The 17,245-nt window shown below is 31.4% G+C and overlaps 1 protein-coding gene across 1 annotated transcript in view; it reads left to right on the forward strand.

Moving 5' to 3' along the window:
• The first annotated feature begins 5,022 nt into the window (after positions 1-5,022).
• Positions 5,023-17,245, forward strand: part of LOC127725935 (uncharacterized) — a 94,561-nt gene continuing 82,338 nt past the window's right edge. Inside the window, exons 1-3 of the mRNA XM_052233240.1 lie at positions 5,023-5,098; positions 11,115-11,202; positions 13,770-14,472. Of these exons, the coding sequence (XP_052089200.1) occupies positions 13,774-14,472 (699 nt within the window). The 5' untranslated portion in view covers positions 5,023-5,098; positions 11,115-11,202; positions 13,770-13,773. The remainder of the gene's footprint in view (positions 5,099-11,114; positions 11,203-13,769; positions 14,473-17,245) is intronic.

The following is a 17,245-nucleotide window of genomic DNA, read 5'->3' on the forward strand; positions in this document are numbered from 1 at the left end:
ATGTTTAACCCCACCGCATTTTTGCGCCTGTTCCAAGTCAGGAGCCTCTAGCCTTTGTTAGTCTTGTATCATTTTTAATTTTAGTTTCTTGTGTATAATTTGGAGTTTAGGATGACGTCCATTATCACTGAACTAGTATACATATTTGTTTAGGGGCCAGCTGAAGGACGCCTCCGGGTGCGGGAGTTTCTCGCTGCATTGAAGACCCATTTGTGGCCTTCGGCTGTTGTCTGCTCTATGGTCGGGTTGTTGTCTCTTTGACACATTTCCCATTTCCATTCTCAATTTTAAATATGACAAATATGTGTCATCAAATTAATTATGCACAGATGATTTATCTAAACAGTTCAGCTAATTTACAATATTTTGTCTAAATTCCTCAAAAATATAGCTATGTTATGCATACACTACCATAAAAAGTTATTAGTTTATTCGGTGCGACAAAAGTTTTATAGTATGTGTAGACACTCCTGTATATCGTTGAAGACTGTAGGATTTCTAGATGTTTTTGTCAGTGAAATGTTGTCTCATTGTGATTATCTTACATCCTTTTTCCGGCAGAACTGTCAGTACAACTTCAAGTTGTAATTTGACGTTAATATTTATTTTTGATACTGCAAAACTGTGGTCGTACAATGGCAAAAAGTAGAATAACAAAAATACCGAACTCCAAAGTAAATTCAAAACAGATAGTTCTTTATCAAATGGCAAAATCAAAAGCTCAAACACATCAAACGAATGGAAAACAACTGTCATATTTCTGACTTGGTACAAGTCAGGCAAGATAGTTATGTTTTCTTACCGCTTGTCTATAATAAGAACTTGTTATAAAAATGCATATTTGACGTTTTTTTTTTCCATTTTATTATTTTCTAAGGGCTCTCATATATTTGGTCCTCCGAACTCATGAGATTGAATATTTTGGTCAAGTGTTATTTCGAATGAAGTAATTTTGATAAGTCATATTTGATTTCATTCAGTATCAGTAATTGAAAACTCTTAGTCTCATTTAAACCAATATGATTACATTAACTGTAAATTTTGATTATCAATTCGACTTTCAAAACGTTTAAATACAAAAGGTTTGGTATGTTGTGGGTTGGTTGTAATGCAATAAGATATAATTAATCCTAAAGATAGCATCGTGTACAATAAAAGAGCGTTTATCTATACGACTGAAACGCACGGTAATAATCCTGATGTAATGTAAAATTATCTTAAAAACAGTTTTTCCAATACAGCAGAAGATCATTACTGATACCTATACTTTCTCTCTATTACCTAATTTTAAACCCCAAAAAACAAATAAAGACAAATATAATGAAAAACTTCATTCAAGAGCAAATAACTCCTATGAGGAGGAGGGGTTAGAAATAAGTATATTCTTTCGAAAATAAGGAGATGTGGTATATTTGCCATTGAGGCAACTATCTACCAGATAAATGAAATGGATGTAAGCGATTATAGGTCACCGTACAGCCTTCAACAATGAGAACATTCATACTGTATTGTCTAATTTAAAAGGCCACGCTATGTTGTAGCGTGTTCACTGAGATAGTCTACATAAATCTTTTACTTTTTACATTAACAAACAGTTGTACCGTTTGGTAAAAGCGCTGTTCTAATACTATACCCCGATTATATACAGTATCTTCTAATCAATTTATTTTCTTAATCTGAATTCGAAATCGGCAACTTAGATTGTTGTTACAAAACTATCACTATGAAATTGCTAGTCTTAGATAGATCATTGTTTTGTTTGTTTTTATTGGGCTTTGGATTAGCTGTCATAAATTGAGAGCACTCTTAGATCTATACACTGTGCCTTTTGCATTTTGTTTTTACTTGTTTTTTGTGCTTTGTATTGAGTTGAAACCTTTTCAACAGATTTGTTGTAATATTATTATTAAAGTAAGAAGATGTAGTATGAGTGCCAAAGAGACAACTCTCCATTCAAGTCACAATGTATAAAATGTTCACAACTATAGGTTACAGTACGGTCTTCAACACGAAGCCTTGGTCCACACCGAACAGCAAGCTATAAAGGGCCCCAAAATTACTAGTGTAAAACAATTCAAACAGGTAATTCACCGGTGTAACCTAAACATCACTGTCCAAGGTTAGGAGAAGGTTTGGCGCCAGCAAACATGTTTTACCCCACAATAGTTTTATATTTCTGTCACAAGTCAGGAGACTCTTACTACTATTCGGTAGTATTTTCGATTATTTTTTGTACATGAATCAGTCCATTAGTTTTCTCGTTTGGATTGTTTTACATTTTACATTTTGAGGTCTTTTACTATCTATGATGAGTTTATTTACAAGTTACTATGCAATTTGGGTATTTCTCATTGTTGAAAGCCGTACGGCGACCTATAGTTGTTAACTTCTTTTTTATTTGGTCTTAGGCTAAAAGTTTGTCTCATTGGAAATCATACCACATCTTATTTTTACATGAAATGTTTTATGATATGTATCAACAACTATTATTTTGTTCTAATATCCTTTTTGTAACCGAGACAAAATAATAATTCTACCTGATTTGACTTGACGGCGACATGCATAGATTAAATATATTCCTTAAATTCAAAACTAATAATTATGTTTACAGAAAAATCAACGGACTCTTCACGATTTTAATTTTTTGAATACCGATATATAAAAAGTAAAATACCAAAAATACTCAACTCCGAGGAAAATTCAAAACGGAAATTCCCTTATCAAATGGCAAAAAAACAAAGCTAAAACACATCAAACGAATGGATACAAACTGTCATATTCCTGACTTGATACAGGTCGGACTTTTCTAGCTTTATCAAATTGTCCTCTAAATGTCTTTCAGTTATTTATACCATTGAAATGCAGTTTCCGTGACATTGACATCTCATTTAATGCAAACTCGTACGTTGAGTTATTTATTGCTTTACTTGTCAACGTATATTTGTTCCGGTTAAAGCAGTTCCGCTGGGAACTTTATTATACAATGTGACAAGATATATTTTTTTTGGAAGAAATTTTCTATACCCTTAATATTCCGAAAGGAACATATTTCATTATATGTGTTTCAGTGGTAATAATATAACAATATATTTTTTCCGTTTGAACTTTAGTACGAAGGAACAGAACAATTATTTCATAGCTCAATCACCTAATCATCTAAATAATCTACATCGTAAAGTAGAGAAAAACCTTGTCGATTTTTTGATGTAGAGAAAATCCAGCAGATATTTTATAGTAGATAAAATCCAGTGGTTATTTTTTATATTAGAGGTTATGTATATATATTAAATCAAAAATCATCAAGTAGATATTTCATGGTCGAGACAATCTTGTTAATATTGTACTGTAATGAACATAATTTAGATATTTTGAAGTAGAGAAAATATAGATAGTTAATAGTAGAGACAATTCTGTACATAGTTTTAAGCCGAAAAAGTCCTTTTGATATTTCTAATAAACAAAATCCTGCAGATAGTTTATAGTAGCGACAATATTTAGATAGTTTATAGTAGAGAACATCCTGCAAATATTTTAAAGAAGAGATAATCATGTAGATAATTTATAGTAGAGGGAAATCTGTAGATATTATGAAGAGCATAAAATACTAGATATCTTTATCCTGTGGATACAATTTTTTATGTTTGTACTTTGTAGTAGAGATAATCCTGAACATGTTTCATAGTAGAGATAATCATGTTGATATTTTATAGTAAAGAAAATCCTGTAAATATTTTATAGTAGAGAAAATCAATGAGATAATTCAAAGGTAAGAAATCCTATCGATAGATTTTAACACTGAAAAAATATTAGGCAGTAAGTTCAAAGGGAAAATGTACACATTGCAGATAAAATCGTTTTATTGTCCTCGAATACAATCATAAAACTTTATAAAGTGTACGAATGTATCTTTACAGTTTATCAATCTTATTGATAAAGATGAATACAAACAAATGTATTTCATTACGACGGACTATTTATGAACGTTTGAAAAATATCTAAACCATTACGAAAACCATAACAAACACTTTCAAAGCGCTTTTATGTAAAAAAAATATATTGCAAACGAATACTGAGTAAAGTTTTAATGAAAATGGGAGGGTCAAGCCATGCAAATGCATTGAATAGACCTCCTTTTCCTTTCGATCTCAACCACATAAACGACAGTGGCTTACAGTTATGCTAGGTATGGATAGCAATACTACCAAAGGGGATTTTTCTCAAACTTTTTTTTTGTTTTTGATATGTTCATAGGACTTGAAATATGTCATTTTCTAAACATTGAAGGAAAAAGCTAGGGCGTCCCAGTCAATTGCATAAATCTGCTTGATCTTTCAATCTTCATGAAATAGCCTAAAGTCTATCGAATTTAGCTAACAGTTAGGTTAAGCATCAATAACAATAGGTTTTTTCAATCACTTTTTTATTTTCGATATGATCTGCCATTTTACTATATATATACAAAATCTATGAAATTCAACGAATATCAAAAAAGGAAGGCCACGGTGCATTGGATAAACTTCCTTTATCTTTTATTCTAATTGAAATTTAGCACAGGGAACGGTTTCTGTCTAATTATGTACGGAGGACTCAACGTGTCTGTTTGATAATCACAATATATTGCAAATTTCTACCGGATACCCATTTAATGACATTAAGACCGTTTAAATCTTTCACTTTCTATGTTCGGAGAACTTAAAGTGTCATTTCACAACATAAAATCAACTAAAATTAAAGGAAAAGCTATAAGGACAGGAACATTGGATTCACATTATTCATCTTTCAATACTTTTCTTTGTAAGTGATACCATGCCTGGCATCTAAAGACAATTGATATTAAAATTGAGAATGGAAATGGGGAATGTGTCAAAGAGTGCTCGTTTTACTTTTAATTTTAAACTTATTTTCATACAAAAAAGTATTTAACCAGGCATACTATTTATCTTGATTTAAATTTTTATCGATTACGTACACGAACAATTTACATGTAGAAACGAATGACGTATTTCCTGTTATGTATTTATAGTTTACCTTCCAGGTGGATCATTATCAAAATACGAGAAAATGAAAAGAAAAAAGAAAACAAGGTATTTTAAAAGATGTAAGTACAAACATGTTGCCTTATGCCTAAAGTTCAGATATTGGAAAAAGGTAATACTTTGGGTACAGGGAATCAATTAAAAAGGAAATATCTATCTAGCAAGATGAAAAAAAAATGTTTGTACTAAAGGGAAGGAATTCAAGCAGGATAAACAATAAACAAAATGGTTGACTGTTGTTTGTGTTCAGATAACGCAGTTTGAAACGTAAACATTAAAAACAGTTAGACATATGTTAACTTACAATAACTTTATTCATTATTTAAGAAATTTTAGAAGGTTAACTTACAATAAATTTATTCATTATTTAAGAAATTGAACATAAAATTCCTACTGAAATAATAACTTTAATGTTGCTCAGGTGTCTTTCTCAATCTTGGAATTTTATAAAGCATATTACACTCGGTCTAGATCTTAGATTAAATGAGCAGATTTCGAGAGTAGTATGTAATTTATGTGCATGACTTTTCATGTTCATATAGAAATTTATGTGTTTTATCTCATTGATGGCTGTATTTAACGACAAACAAAGAATGTGTTGTGAATTGACGTACTTTATTATGTAGCAAGAAAACGAGTTCTGTGGCCTCGTTTGTGTCTTTTTCTAACATAAAAGCATATTATTAGAGCTTCTGAAAATTCTATGGTGTGCTTTTTTTTATCACACAAATTTGGCTTTTTCATGCATAATCTATACAAAATCTGACAATTTTACACAACTTATAGCGTGAAAAAATCCAGGTGACCCATACTTTTTATTATCTTTTTGAAAAAAGCATGGTATAGACTTCATTTTGACAAAAAATTTAAAAAATCTATGGATTTTGATACAGAACCCCAATCTACCTTAAACCACCGCTGGCATGGTTTCTGATTTTTTACAAGTGTGGAGTTTGAGTTGTTTTTGACTCTGGTTTAGCTCTAATAATTTATCGTGGAAAATAACAAATATGTCCTTACAATAAGACACAACGCAAGAAATGACATGCCACTCTGTGTTTTTGTAAGATGTATTTCTGTTTGTTACCATTTGAGTTATGCCTTTTTAAACTGATTTTAATAGATTGTTCTTATGTTGTACTGTTACACCACTGTCTCAGATTAGAGAAAATCATGTTTAACCACGCCACATTCGGTATGTTCCTGTCCCAAGTCAGGAGCCTGTTGTTCAGGGGTTCTCATTGGTTCATGTTTTATATTTGTTTTTCGTAAATTGTTTTGTTATAAATTAGACCACTAGTTTTCTCAATTGAATTATTTTATGTTTTTCATGTCGGGGCCTTTTATATCCGACCATACGGTATCGATTTTTTGCATTATTGAAGGCTGTTTGGTAGCGATAATTGCTTACATCCATTTCATTTGAAGTTTAGTAGATAGTTGTTTCATTGGCAATCATGCCACATCTCCTTTTTTTATAATGAAACATATACGTACTTAAAACTCAAAATCATCACATTTAACATCTTAGAACAAATAATCCGCGCGTTATTAGATTACATTGTAAACACATAACACCTCCTACAGCACATGTAATACAAGAGCTGAACAATGCTTCTATATAAAGTTACTGTATCAGTTTTCTACCAAAAGTAATCTTGGAAACTGGAATCTCAATAAAACAATTATTGACTGCATGAGTCTAAAATAAATAGAGAGTATATCATCTGGTCCAACTCAAAACGAGACATTTAGCTCTTTTGAAATCCGATAATAGTCGGTTATGAAAAAATAATTAACTTTCTGCCGATGGGAGCAATGGATCAGGTTGAGATTTGGAAAAGATTAAAGTGCCAATATGGGAATTAGGTGTACATGCTGCTTAGATATTTCACATCTTTCACACACATTTTTAAATATATACAAAAACACATATCAAAGAATCATGTAAAGAATAATTTAAAAGAGAGTGGAAAGATAATACTAAAGGGATAATCACACTGATAAGTCAAAAATAAACTGACAACGCCATGTAAAAAAAACAAAAGTACACAAACACTAAGGACTGAGCAACACGAACCCTACAAAAAACTGGGCTGATAAATAGTGTTGGGAAGATTCTGCTACACATATGACCCCTGTAATGTTGTTCATGTAAGTTTAAATCCTGTGAAAAGTCTACTTCAATAGATCACAATCTTGGAAAAAAGCTCGGGATTGGATTTACGAAAATTGAGACATATCCCTTGACATCTGTGGAACGGATATTCCATAACGATCACCGAACTCATAATTGCGTCATCATTTAAATGAGTAATTCAGTGGTTGTCGTTTGTTTCTGTGTTACATATTTGATTTTCGTTAATTGTTTTGTACATTAATTAGGCCGTTAATTTTCTCTTTTGAATTGTTTCACATTTTTTATTTCGGGGCATTTTTATAGTTGACTATGCGGTATGGGTTTTGCTCATTGTTGAAGGCCGTACGATGACCTATAGCTGTTAATTTCTGTGTCATTTGGTCTCTTGTGGAGAGAAGTTTCATTGGCAATCATACAACATTTTCTTTTTTTATATCAAAGTATTGTAAACAATCTATTCATAACTATGACAATATCAATGCTAATTGTTGTCAACAAGAGCTTCCTAATGACTGCAGAAACCTCCACCAGCAGTGTCATCGATCCAGTGATTATAAATTAACTCATTATAGATACTAGTATACAACAGCTACCATATGTAACTCTAGAATATGAAAACCTAAAAGGTCAAATAAAGAACAAAATTGATGGGCATTGAGCACCAGAAATTCCTCAGGCTTTGCAAAGTACAAATAAGTTAATTCATTCATGGGGCGAAAAGTCCTTAGCATTCCTTAGCATTCTGAAAAATTCAAAGTTATGTAAATATTTCATTTCTAAATCATAATCATAATCAATGAAATTGTATGTAACAATGCTTGAACCAAAGGTGTAACAAAATTAATTCGGGCCCGGCCAGAAAGCACATACCAGAAGGTAGTACATATTTAACACAAAATAGTTCCTACGCATGGGTGTAACTTTTAAAATATGTAGAATATTTAGGTAATTGTGGCATCAAATGAAAGCTGAATGACTGGTGATCATTGTAGAACACTTTTTGACTTAAAATTTTGAATAATAAAAAAAATTGCATGCAATTTTAAAATGAGGATACATTTTGCTTGTTTGTCAGATCTTAAGTACCTATTATGATACATCCGAAGTTCCGGGAACACCGTTCTTATATGCCAATAAAGGTATGCTGCTTTATTCAGTACAAGACACCAGAAAGTGTTGTTTTGACATGTAATGATTGTCACTTAAAGCAAAAGAGCTGTGCCTGCTTGAAACTTGAGGAATTTAACATAGAAAGCAATGAGGCCACGAATTAGTGGTGTACTTCATATTACAGAGAATCATCAGAAATTCAATATTTAGAAGTTTTATCTATTCCAATGAAAATTGGTCATATTTGATGTCAGCTATCATGTTTAATCAACTTTTGTGGATGAAACATTCTGTTTATGCGAAATTACAGCTCTTAAATTGACACAATAAGGTATTTTTGCCTTTTATGGTCATACAACATTCATGCAGTTAAGACCCCAAGTTCTTATTTTTGCATTATTTGGGAATAAAATCAATAAAACATGTATATTATGACTTGTTTATTGTAAAACAAATAGCTCTTGGTGAAATAAATCAATAATTTTTCATAATTTATTGGTTTTTATATGGTAGCCTTTTACAATCTACTCAATTGGTATATACTCATATATACCCGGGCTTGTATTTCCTATCATGATTTCCTTGATAGAGGATTGCTGCTCACAAGGAAGCTATTAAACCAAGAGTTCAAAATGGTGAAGTTGAAATCATCCCTTCGTAAATTTTACGGACGCCATCACGAGTTGGTTGACCGTTATGGAATAACCGTTTCACAGATGATATCGGATATGTTCCTTATGGCGTAACTACAATACCCTTCCCTTTTCACGAATGTGACCTCCCGAACTAGACTATTTACCGGATTTGTAATAACATAAGCAACACGACGGGTGCCACATGTGGAACAGGATCTGCTTACCCTTCCGGAGCACCTGAGATCACCCCCAGTTTTTGGTGGGGTTCGTGTTGCCTAGTCTTTAGTTTTCTATGTTGTGTCATCTGTACTATTATTTGTCTGTTTGTCTTTTTATTTTTGGCCATGGCGTTGTCAGTTTGTTTTCGATCTATGAGTTTGACTGTTCCTCTGGTATCTTTCGTCCCTTTTTCATATAAGAAATCCAAAATCTCACTGTACATATATGCAATTTTGGACCAGTTTTGCAAGTTATCCAGCTGAGGGATATATGAATTGCTCTAATAAACTATATTGCACCACAAAAGTAGGGTTTATACCAAAAATGTCAATTTTCCTATTTGAAGAAAAATAGGGGGACAATTTTCTCAATTATGTCTTTGGTTTGGACTAATGTATTTATCTTAATGAACAACCTCTGATACAAATATGACTATCTAATGGTAAGCACATTGTTTTCCTAGTAGAACTTTACAAATAGAACCATGGTATTGAGAACAAATTAATCATATTGGTCATTGGTAATATCCCTATATGCAGTTTTCTCTGCATAACACATATGTTACTAGCAGTCAAATTTGACCTTAAAATCAGTATAATAGTGTTTGGAAAAAGTAAAATCACAAAAATACTGAACTTTGAGGAAAATTCAAAACGGAGAGTCCCTAATCAAATAGCAAAATGAAAATAAAACACATCAAACATGGGAAACAACTGTCATATTCCTGACTTGGACTAAAGCTTTATATGTTTTTTATTGACTGAAATAGATCTTAGAATGAAATTAAGTAATGCTGAGGTCAATATGGCAACTTTGGTTCTGTTATAGGTGTAGCACCACTAATTCCGGCCCGGCCAGAAAGCACATACCAGAAAGTATAACATATTTAACACAAAATAGTTCCTAGGCATGGGTGTAACTTTCAATATATGTAGAATATTGAGATAGGTTTGGTATCAAATTAAAGCCGAATGACTTGTGATCAATATAGAACACTTTTTGACTTATGATTTTGAATAATAAACACAAATTAAATAAAATTTTAAAAACAGGGTACATTTTGCCTGTTTGTCAGATCTGAAGTACCTATTTTGGTACATCCTAAGTTCTGGAAACCAGTTCTTTATATCTGCCATTAAAGGTATGCTGATTTCTTCAGTACAAGACATCATTGATGAAGAGCTAACCGTTATTATAAATGGTTGGCAGATATTATGCAAATATCAATTATAAAAGTCACAGTATTAAACTATTTTGAAAGTCCAAACTTTGGAAAACTAGAAGCAAGATTTGTTAAGATAAATAAAAGCAGCTGTATCAAAAGCTAATATCATTAATAATAGTTATTAATTATTATAAATAAATTACAATATATGTGAAATAATTTGCAGTGTGTGCAAAAATACATGAATAATAAAAAAAACTGTAAACTGTCGAAATCAGCTGTTCAGTCTGAGCACTAAGTTGAAACTGACTATATTTTCTCAAAACGTTTGAAGGATCAAGTAAATCAATACACCTAAAAATAGAACGTGTGTACATAAATATGAAAGTAAACCAAAATGGCCTTCTAGTTGACAAGTATGAATTTGGATAATTCTGACATTATAAAATGATAAATATGGATTAAGTAGGATGCATTAATAACTTAATACGGTAGTTATATTGTAACTATGGAAAATCATTCTGCATAACAAGCAAATGTACAAAAGTGACAATATGTATTACCTAGTTTAGCGGAAAATATACGCCGAGAAATACGAATGAAAATAAATGAATGAAGGTTATTATTAAAAAAATACTGTCAATTATCGTGGCACAACAATAAAGTGTTGCTTTGACATGTAATGATTGTCACTTTATTTGAACTTAAAACAAAAAAGCTGTGCCTGCTTGAAATTGAGGAAATTAACATAGAAAGCAATGGGGTCAAGAATTAGTGGTGTACTTCCCAAAGTCTTTTATTTTTTGCAGAATTGCATAAAACAGAACATACCATCAGTAATGGAATTGAAGAAAAAGTACAACGTTTGTTAAAAGCATCCTTTTTGAAATAAGAAACGTAAGTATGCATGCAACTTTTTTTTAAATCATTTAAATATGGATAAATAAAAAACACGTTTGAATATTGAAACTAAATGACTCTTCTCTTTGATATTATATGCAAATAAAAAGGCTAGACGGTCCGGTAAGGGCTTATTTCGGCCTAAAATTTGAAGTACATCCGAGGACAGATTTTTGACATTTTCTAAACAAGTATCGATTCAATTAATTTATGTAAAAGACTTGGACTGATTTGGTCAATAAAGACGTCTAAATTTAAGCTTAAATATTTTAAAATCTATCAAATATGCCACAAAACGTAATTTTTTCAAATGGTTTTGTCTAAATGAGAAGTGACCGCATTCGTGTTCAGATTCAAACTTGATATATGTTATGTATCAAATACAAAATATTCTAAAATATTAAAACTGAACACAAGTGTGGCCACATATATTTTGAAACAAACCCCATCTAATAATTAGCACAAATGCTAAAATTGTTAAGATTTCAGTAATTTTGTATGAATTAATCATCCTAGTACCTGGTGCATGTGCAGTGTACTGTAAACTTAGTCTCCGTTGTTAATTTGCATTTTACATGTTGTAATGTACATTTATATCATTTATTAATGTATTTCTCTGTGCTGAATGTTCTTGTGTTTGTTTGTATTGTATTTCTGTCACATAGTGTTGTCATAGCGGTATTTTTAACATTGCCATATAAGCGGGAGATTTCAAACTCTTAATTGAATTGAGATATTAGCACATACATGTAGCATATCGCTACCTATATATATTTAACGGGAAGTTTAACACAAAACTTTATGATAAAAGAGATGATTTTTCATTCCCTATTGTTAATTATACATCCTTAGATTGTGACGTTCCCTTGTCATCATCTTACGGTGTTTATTTATCTCAGCTTGTTCGATTCGCTCGTGTATGTAACAATGTATTTGATTTAATGAAATAAACCTCTGTATTACTGCAAAAAATTATAACACTAGGATTTTCGACATCACAAACTTGTCAAAACATTTACTAAATGTTATCATCGGTACATGGACATCAATCGTTATTCAGAATATATTTAGTTACGAACTATTGTCAGGTCAATAAAGACAACATTTTTTTAAAAATTAATATTGATTCACTCATAGGATCTTTGAATCGGAAATACACACATTTATTCTAAAACCAGTTGTTGGCATGATACGGGTTATGTTCTTCTCGTATGTTTTATGATGGTATGATGTGTTTCCCTCGGTATTAGTTTTTAATCCAGATTTTTTCTCTCAATCGATTTATGACTTTTGAACAGCGGTGTACTACTGTTGGCTTTATGATAATAAACCCTTGACGGGAGGGACTGTGCTTGATTTTTTATATAAGGAGTACTTAATCTTTCAGTCAGTTTGATTGATGCCTGGAGCTGGCATGTCAGTAACTGCTAGTAGTTCTTTGAAAAAGGTTGAGCTAGTTATAAAACCAGGTTTACCCTACCACTTTCTACATAAGACAATCATTGTACACTGTATTCAAGTCATGAATATGACAGTTGATATCCATTCGTTTGATGTGTTTGTTCTTTAGATTTTGCCATTCACTAGGGTTATTCCGTTCGGCTTTTTTGTTATTTTATCATTGTCATTTTGCTTAGTTTCTTCTGTTACGTATTCTGACATCGGACACGGACTTCATTTTAACTGAGTGTTACTGTGCGTATTGCTTTATTCTACATTGGCTACAAAATAGGAGGAGAGTTGAGATTTCACAAAACATGTTTAACCCCACCGCATGTTTGCGCCTGTCCGAAGTCAGAAGCCTCTAGCCTTTGTTAGTCTTGTATACTTTTTCACTTTTAGTTCATTTATATGTTTCGGAGTTAAGTGTGACGTCATTTTCACTAAACTAGTACACATGTTTATGTAGGGACCAGCTGAAGCCCGCCTCCAAGTGCGGGATTTTTTGTATCTGTGTTGAAGACCAATTGGTGGCATTGGGCTGTTTTCTACTCTTCGATCGGGTTGTTGTCTCTTTCGCACATTCCTAATTTCCATTCTCAATTTTACATACAGTCATATATGAGTGCAATCCATGTATCACAACATGCAATAAATCAGCATTTAACGACTGACATGACTTGAAACATACCTTCAACAAAGGCTAAAGATAGCAAGGGAAAATCAAAGATCATAAGTTGAAGAGAAATATTCAAAAACATAGCGGAAAATAACGAAAATACACTACTTTAAAACTTAAGATTGAGCAACACGTATCAAATCAAAACCATTGGTTTATATCAGGACCTCAGGAAGAATAAAAATATTTTTCTTCTCGTGTGGCTCTCGTCGTGTAGCTCATGCTTAGCTCAAATTTGGTGTTAATTCTCACAGTTGAGAGTAAAGTATTGGAGAATGGTTACGACAATTGGAACATATCCGTCAAACCAAAACATTCACAAAGTTTCATGTTGAACAAAAAAAACATAGAAAAGTACTCGTTATGTTTTATCTATAAAATTTATAAATATTTGGCGAATAAGATGAAATGGTATCTACAGTAAAAATATCAATTCTTATTTCAGGGAAATGGAGGCAAACGTTGATATTGAAAAACAGTTCCTAAGACTGATTATGTTTTGCCATAAGATATCCTTACCAGTTGTTAGAACATTTTTTGTAAGTGGTGTTCTTGGATGCCCTGATTATAACAACAACATTAGTACTTTTCTTGAACATCACAAACATGAAATATTTCATCTTGTTGGAGATTATAAGTGTTGTCAATGCACCAATCTGCCTTTATTTCAAACAAGTTCACTTAAATTTCGCCTTGGAAAGGATCAATTCAAGAAATTATATGAAATTGGGCTTTCACAACCCGGTCATTTTATGAAAGGATCCGGAGGACGAGTTATTCAGCAATGTCTGTGCTGTGTTACAGTTAGAAAAGAAACAGATCCAAAGACATATGATATATCCTTGTTGTTCGCCATTTTATATAACTGTGTTCAATTATCCGATAACAGAAGATTATGGTTAGATACAATTAGAAAGGGGAGAAATAGATTATGTCATCTTAATGATATAAACGACCTTTCGGAAAATGAGCTTCAAACATTGTGGGGAAACTTAGAATGTTCTGTTGTTCGGTTAGCTGAAGAGATCCATTCACTTCCATATTATAAAGAATGCATAGAGCAACACGTTGACACCTTCAAATATACAGACTACAACAGAGAGGCTATAGTTCCGATTATAGAATCAATGAGATCTGAAATAAACAATGTAAGTTGTTACAAATAATATTATATCAAAAATTAGAACTTAACAGAATTCACATATTTTTTCACGAGTCTTTGGCGTAATGCCAATTCATGATCTAATCTGCGAAATATATATATATATATAAATATGAAAAAGGTGAAAAATATAATAGAAATAAAAAATAAACACAAAATCATGTTGTAACGTTTATTTTAAAGCGAGAATGAAGAACTTGCCAAAGACAATAACCGATATAATATTTTATTTGGAGATCAGTTTTTTAAGGTGCAATTTTGTGTTTTGAACGGTGATAAATATACATTGTTTTTATATTTGAGTTTATTCTTTTGTAGATTTAGTAAAAAGTAAAATAACGTAAATACCAAACTCCGAGGAAAATTAAAAACGGAAAGTCCCTAATCAAATGACAAAATCTAAAGCTCAAACAAACAAGCTAATGGATAACAACTGTCATTCCTGACTTGGTACAGGCATTAACATATGTGATATGGTCCTCGAAGTTTCTATTGTTGAGACATTAACTCTTTGTAGTAATTTTTAGTGGAGGGTTTATTATTTTTATTATTATCAGTCTTCGTGTTGTCCAAACTTTAGTTTTCTATGTTTTGTTTTGTGTTCTGTTGTGAGCATGTTGGTCTTTTCATTTTTAGTCATGACGTTGTCAGTTTATTTTCGACTTATAATTTTGAATGATGCTTTGATATTGTTTTTTTTTTTTTTTTTAGTAATTTGAAGTTATTAATATTCTCATAATAACGTTAACGGTAACAATGTTACTGCACCAGTAAACTTCATCGTATTTTGATTGTTTTTGTTTGTTTCAAAATTCAACTTTTAGTCAGTTTAAATCACAATTTTTTTCAAGCTGATACATCGGCTACGGGGCATTTGTAACTCATTTATAGAATCCCTTTGTTTTGAACTGTAAGATGGCCTAAACAATAGGATAATCCCTTACTAAGAACAAAATTTCATTCATGCTTCACAATTAAGAAACACCAAATCCTACAATTTCATTGGTCGAGAGCACTTTGCTATATTCCAGGAAAAGGTGTATACTATGAAATTAAGATGGGCAAGCCCCTCGCTCTAAATTTCATAGTATATACCTTTTCATAGACTAACCTAGACTTATATCTTTTTTCATTTAGCTTAAATCAATAAATACATTTGAGTTACAACTCATTTTATTTCACAGCCAATATTTTGGTCCGGCTTTTTAAATTTCATTATGTCAGGGGAATGTTCATATAAAATGCCTTTAAAAGTTTTAAATATATTCAAAACTTATATTAAATTCCTATTTTTTTTTTATCGGAATATTTGAAATAACTATTCTTCCCAACCGCTAGTCCAGTAATCAGAGTTTTGAAAAGCTAAAGATTCAGGTTATTTTTTTATTTTAAAACTTTTTTTTTCTTTTCTTGTATTGTTTTGATATTGTTTAATTTTTCAGTAATTTGAAGGTATTATTGTTTTCATAATAACATTAAAGGTACCAATTTTACTGCACCAGTAGACTTCAACTTATTTTGATTTTTTGTTTGTTTGTTTCACAACTCAACTTTTAGTCAGTTTCAATCACTGTGTGATAAATCCTTTCAATCGGATAAATGTGCTTCGGGACATTTGTAACTCATTTATAGAAACTCTATGTTTTGAACTGTAAATAGACCCAAATAATAGGATAATCCCTAACTAAGAACATGATTTACATTCATTCTTCACAATTAAGAAACACCAAATCCTACAATTTCATTGGTCGAGAGCACTTTGCTATCTTCTAAGATACCTGGGACGATCTTATTTTGTAAAGAATATCTTTTGTTTACTAATTGTACCTCGAACAAGCGTTATTCAATTGTAAATTCATGTCGTTTTGTTTTTGGCATTCGTCTATCGATGAGAAAAAAGGGGGCTCAATAGCTTACGATTTTAATCATAGTTCAACTTTTACCTAATAGGGCATACTATACGTTTTTCGTCTAGCCAACGCTCTATTTTAATAAATTGTCACTCTAAAATTGTTTTCATTTGCTTCAGGACGTTCAACTTTGCATCTTGTCGTGCATACGAATGACATATCTGCCACTTGACATTAAATGAGCAATCAATTAAATTAAACCAGCTTCATTTAGTGAGGTATAATCATTAGTCTTCAGTTGATAATCGTCTCAAACACTTTTTAAAATTTATGTATTTGTTTTTTATTTATATGATTTTTTTAGCGTAAATTTTAGCATTTCTTTCCTCATTTTTCTCTTTGCATTTAAATTCTTTTTACATTAAATAAGGTAGTCCACATCATGAGTTAAATTGTATCCTATCCAAATAAATTAGACGGAGGTGACTAGAACAGAGTTTTTTTTCATGGAGTGGACATGTATTGAAGCGAACAACAACGAGAGTCTCGTCTAGGTGACAAAATTTGCTGTTTCAAGTTTTATTTTATATCTGGTATTGTTGTCATAAAAGCAAAAATTGGATAAAAAATTGATGTTATATAAGGATTAAATTTATTTAAGCCGTTTCATTTTTTTAAAGATATTCTCTTACTAATCGGATTTGTTATTTAATGTTTTTTTCCATCTACAATTGTCCTTACAAAAGCGCCAAAAAGTGTTAAAATCAGTCATTTGACTTATTTGAAGATTTAGCTGACCGTTGTTGTTGTTTAGAGATTACAATCAATTAACTTTTGCGTAGATCGTATTTCTCCTTCAAAGGGTTATTCAAATGTTTCTTTAACGTTTATATAGCGTGAAGCTCTCAC

This window comes from Mytilus californianus, unplaced genomic scaffold (assembly GCF_021869535.1).
Source record: "Mytilus californianus isolate M0D057914Y unplaced genomic scaffold, xbMytCali1.0.p SCAF_15, whole genome shotgun sequence".
Classification (NCBI taxonomy): Eukaryota; Metazoa; Mollusca; class Bivalvia; order Mytilida; family Mytilidae; genus Mytilus; species Mytilus californianus.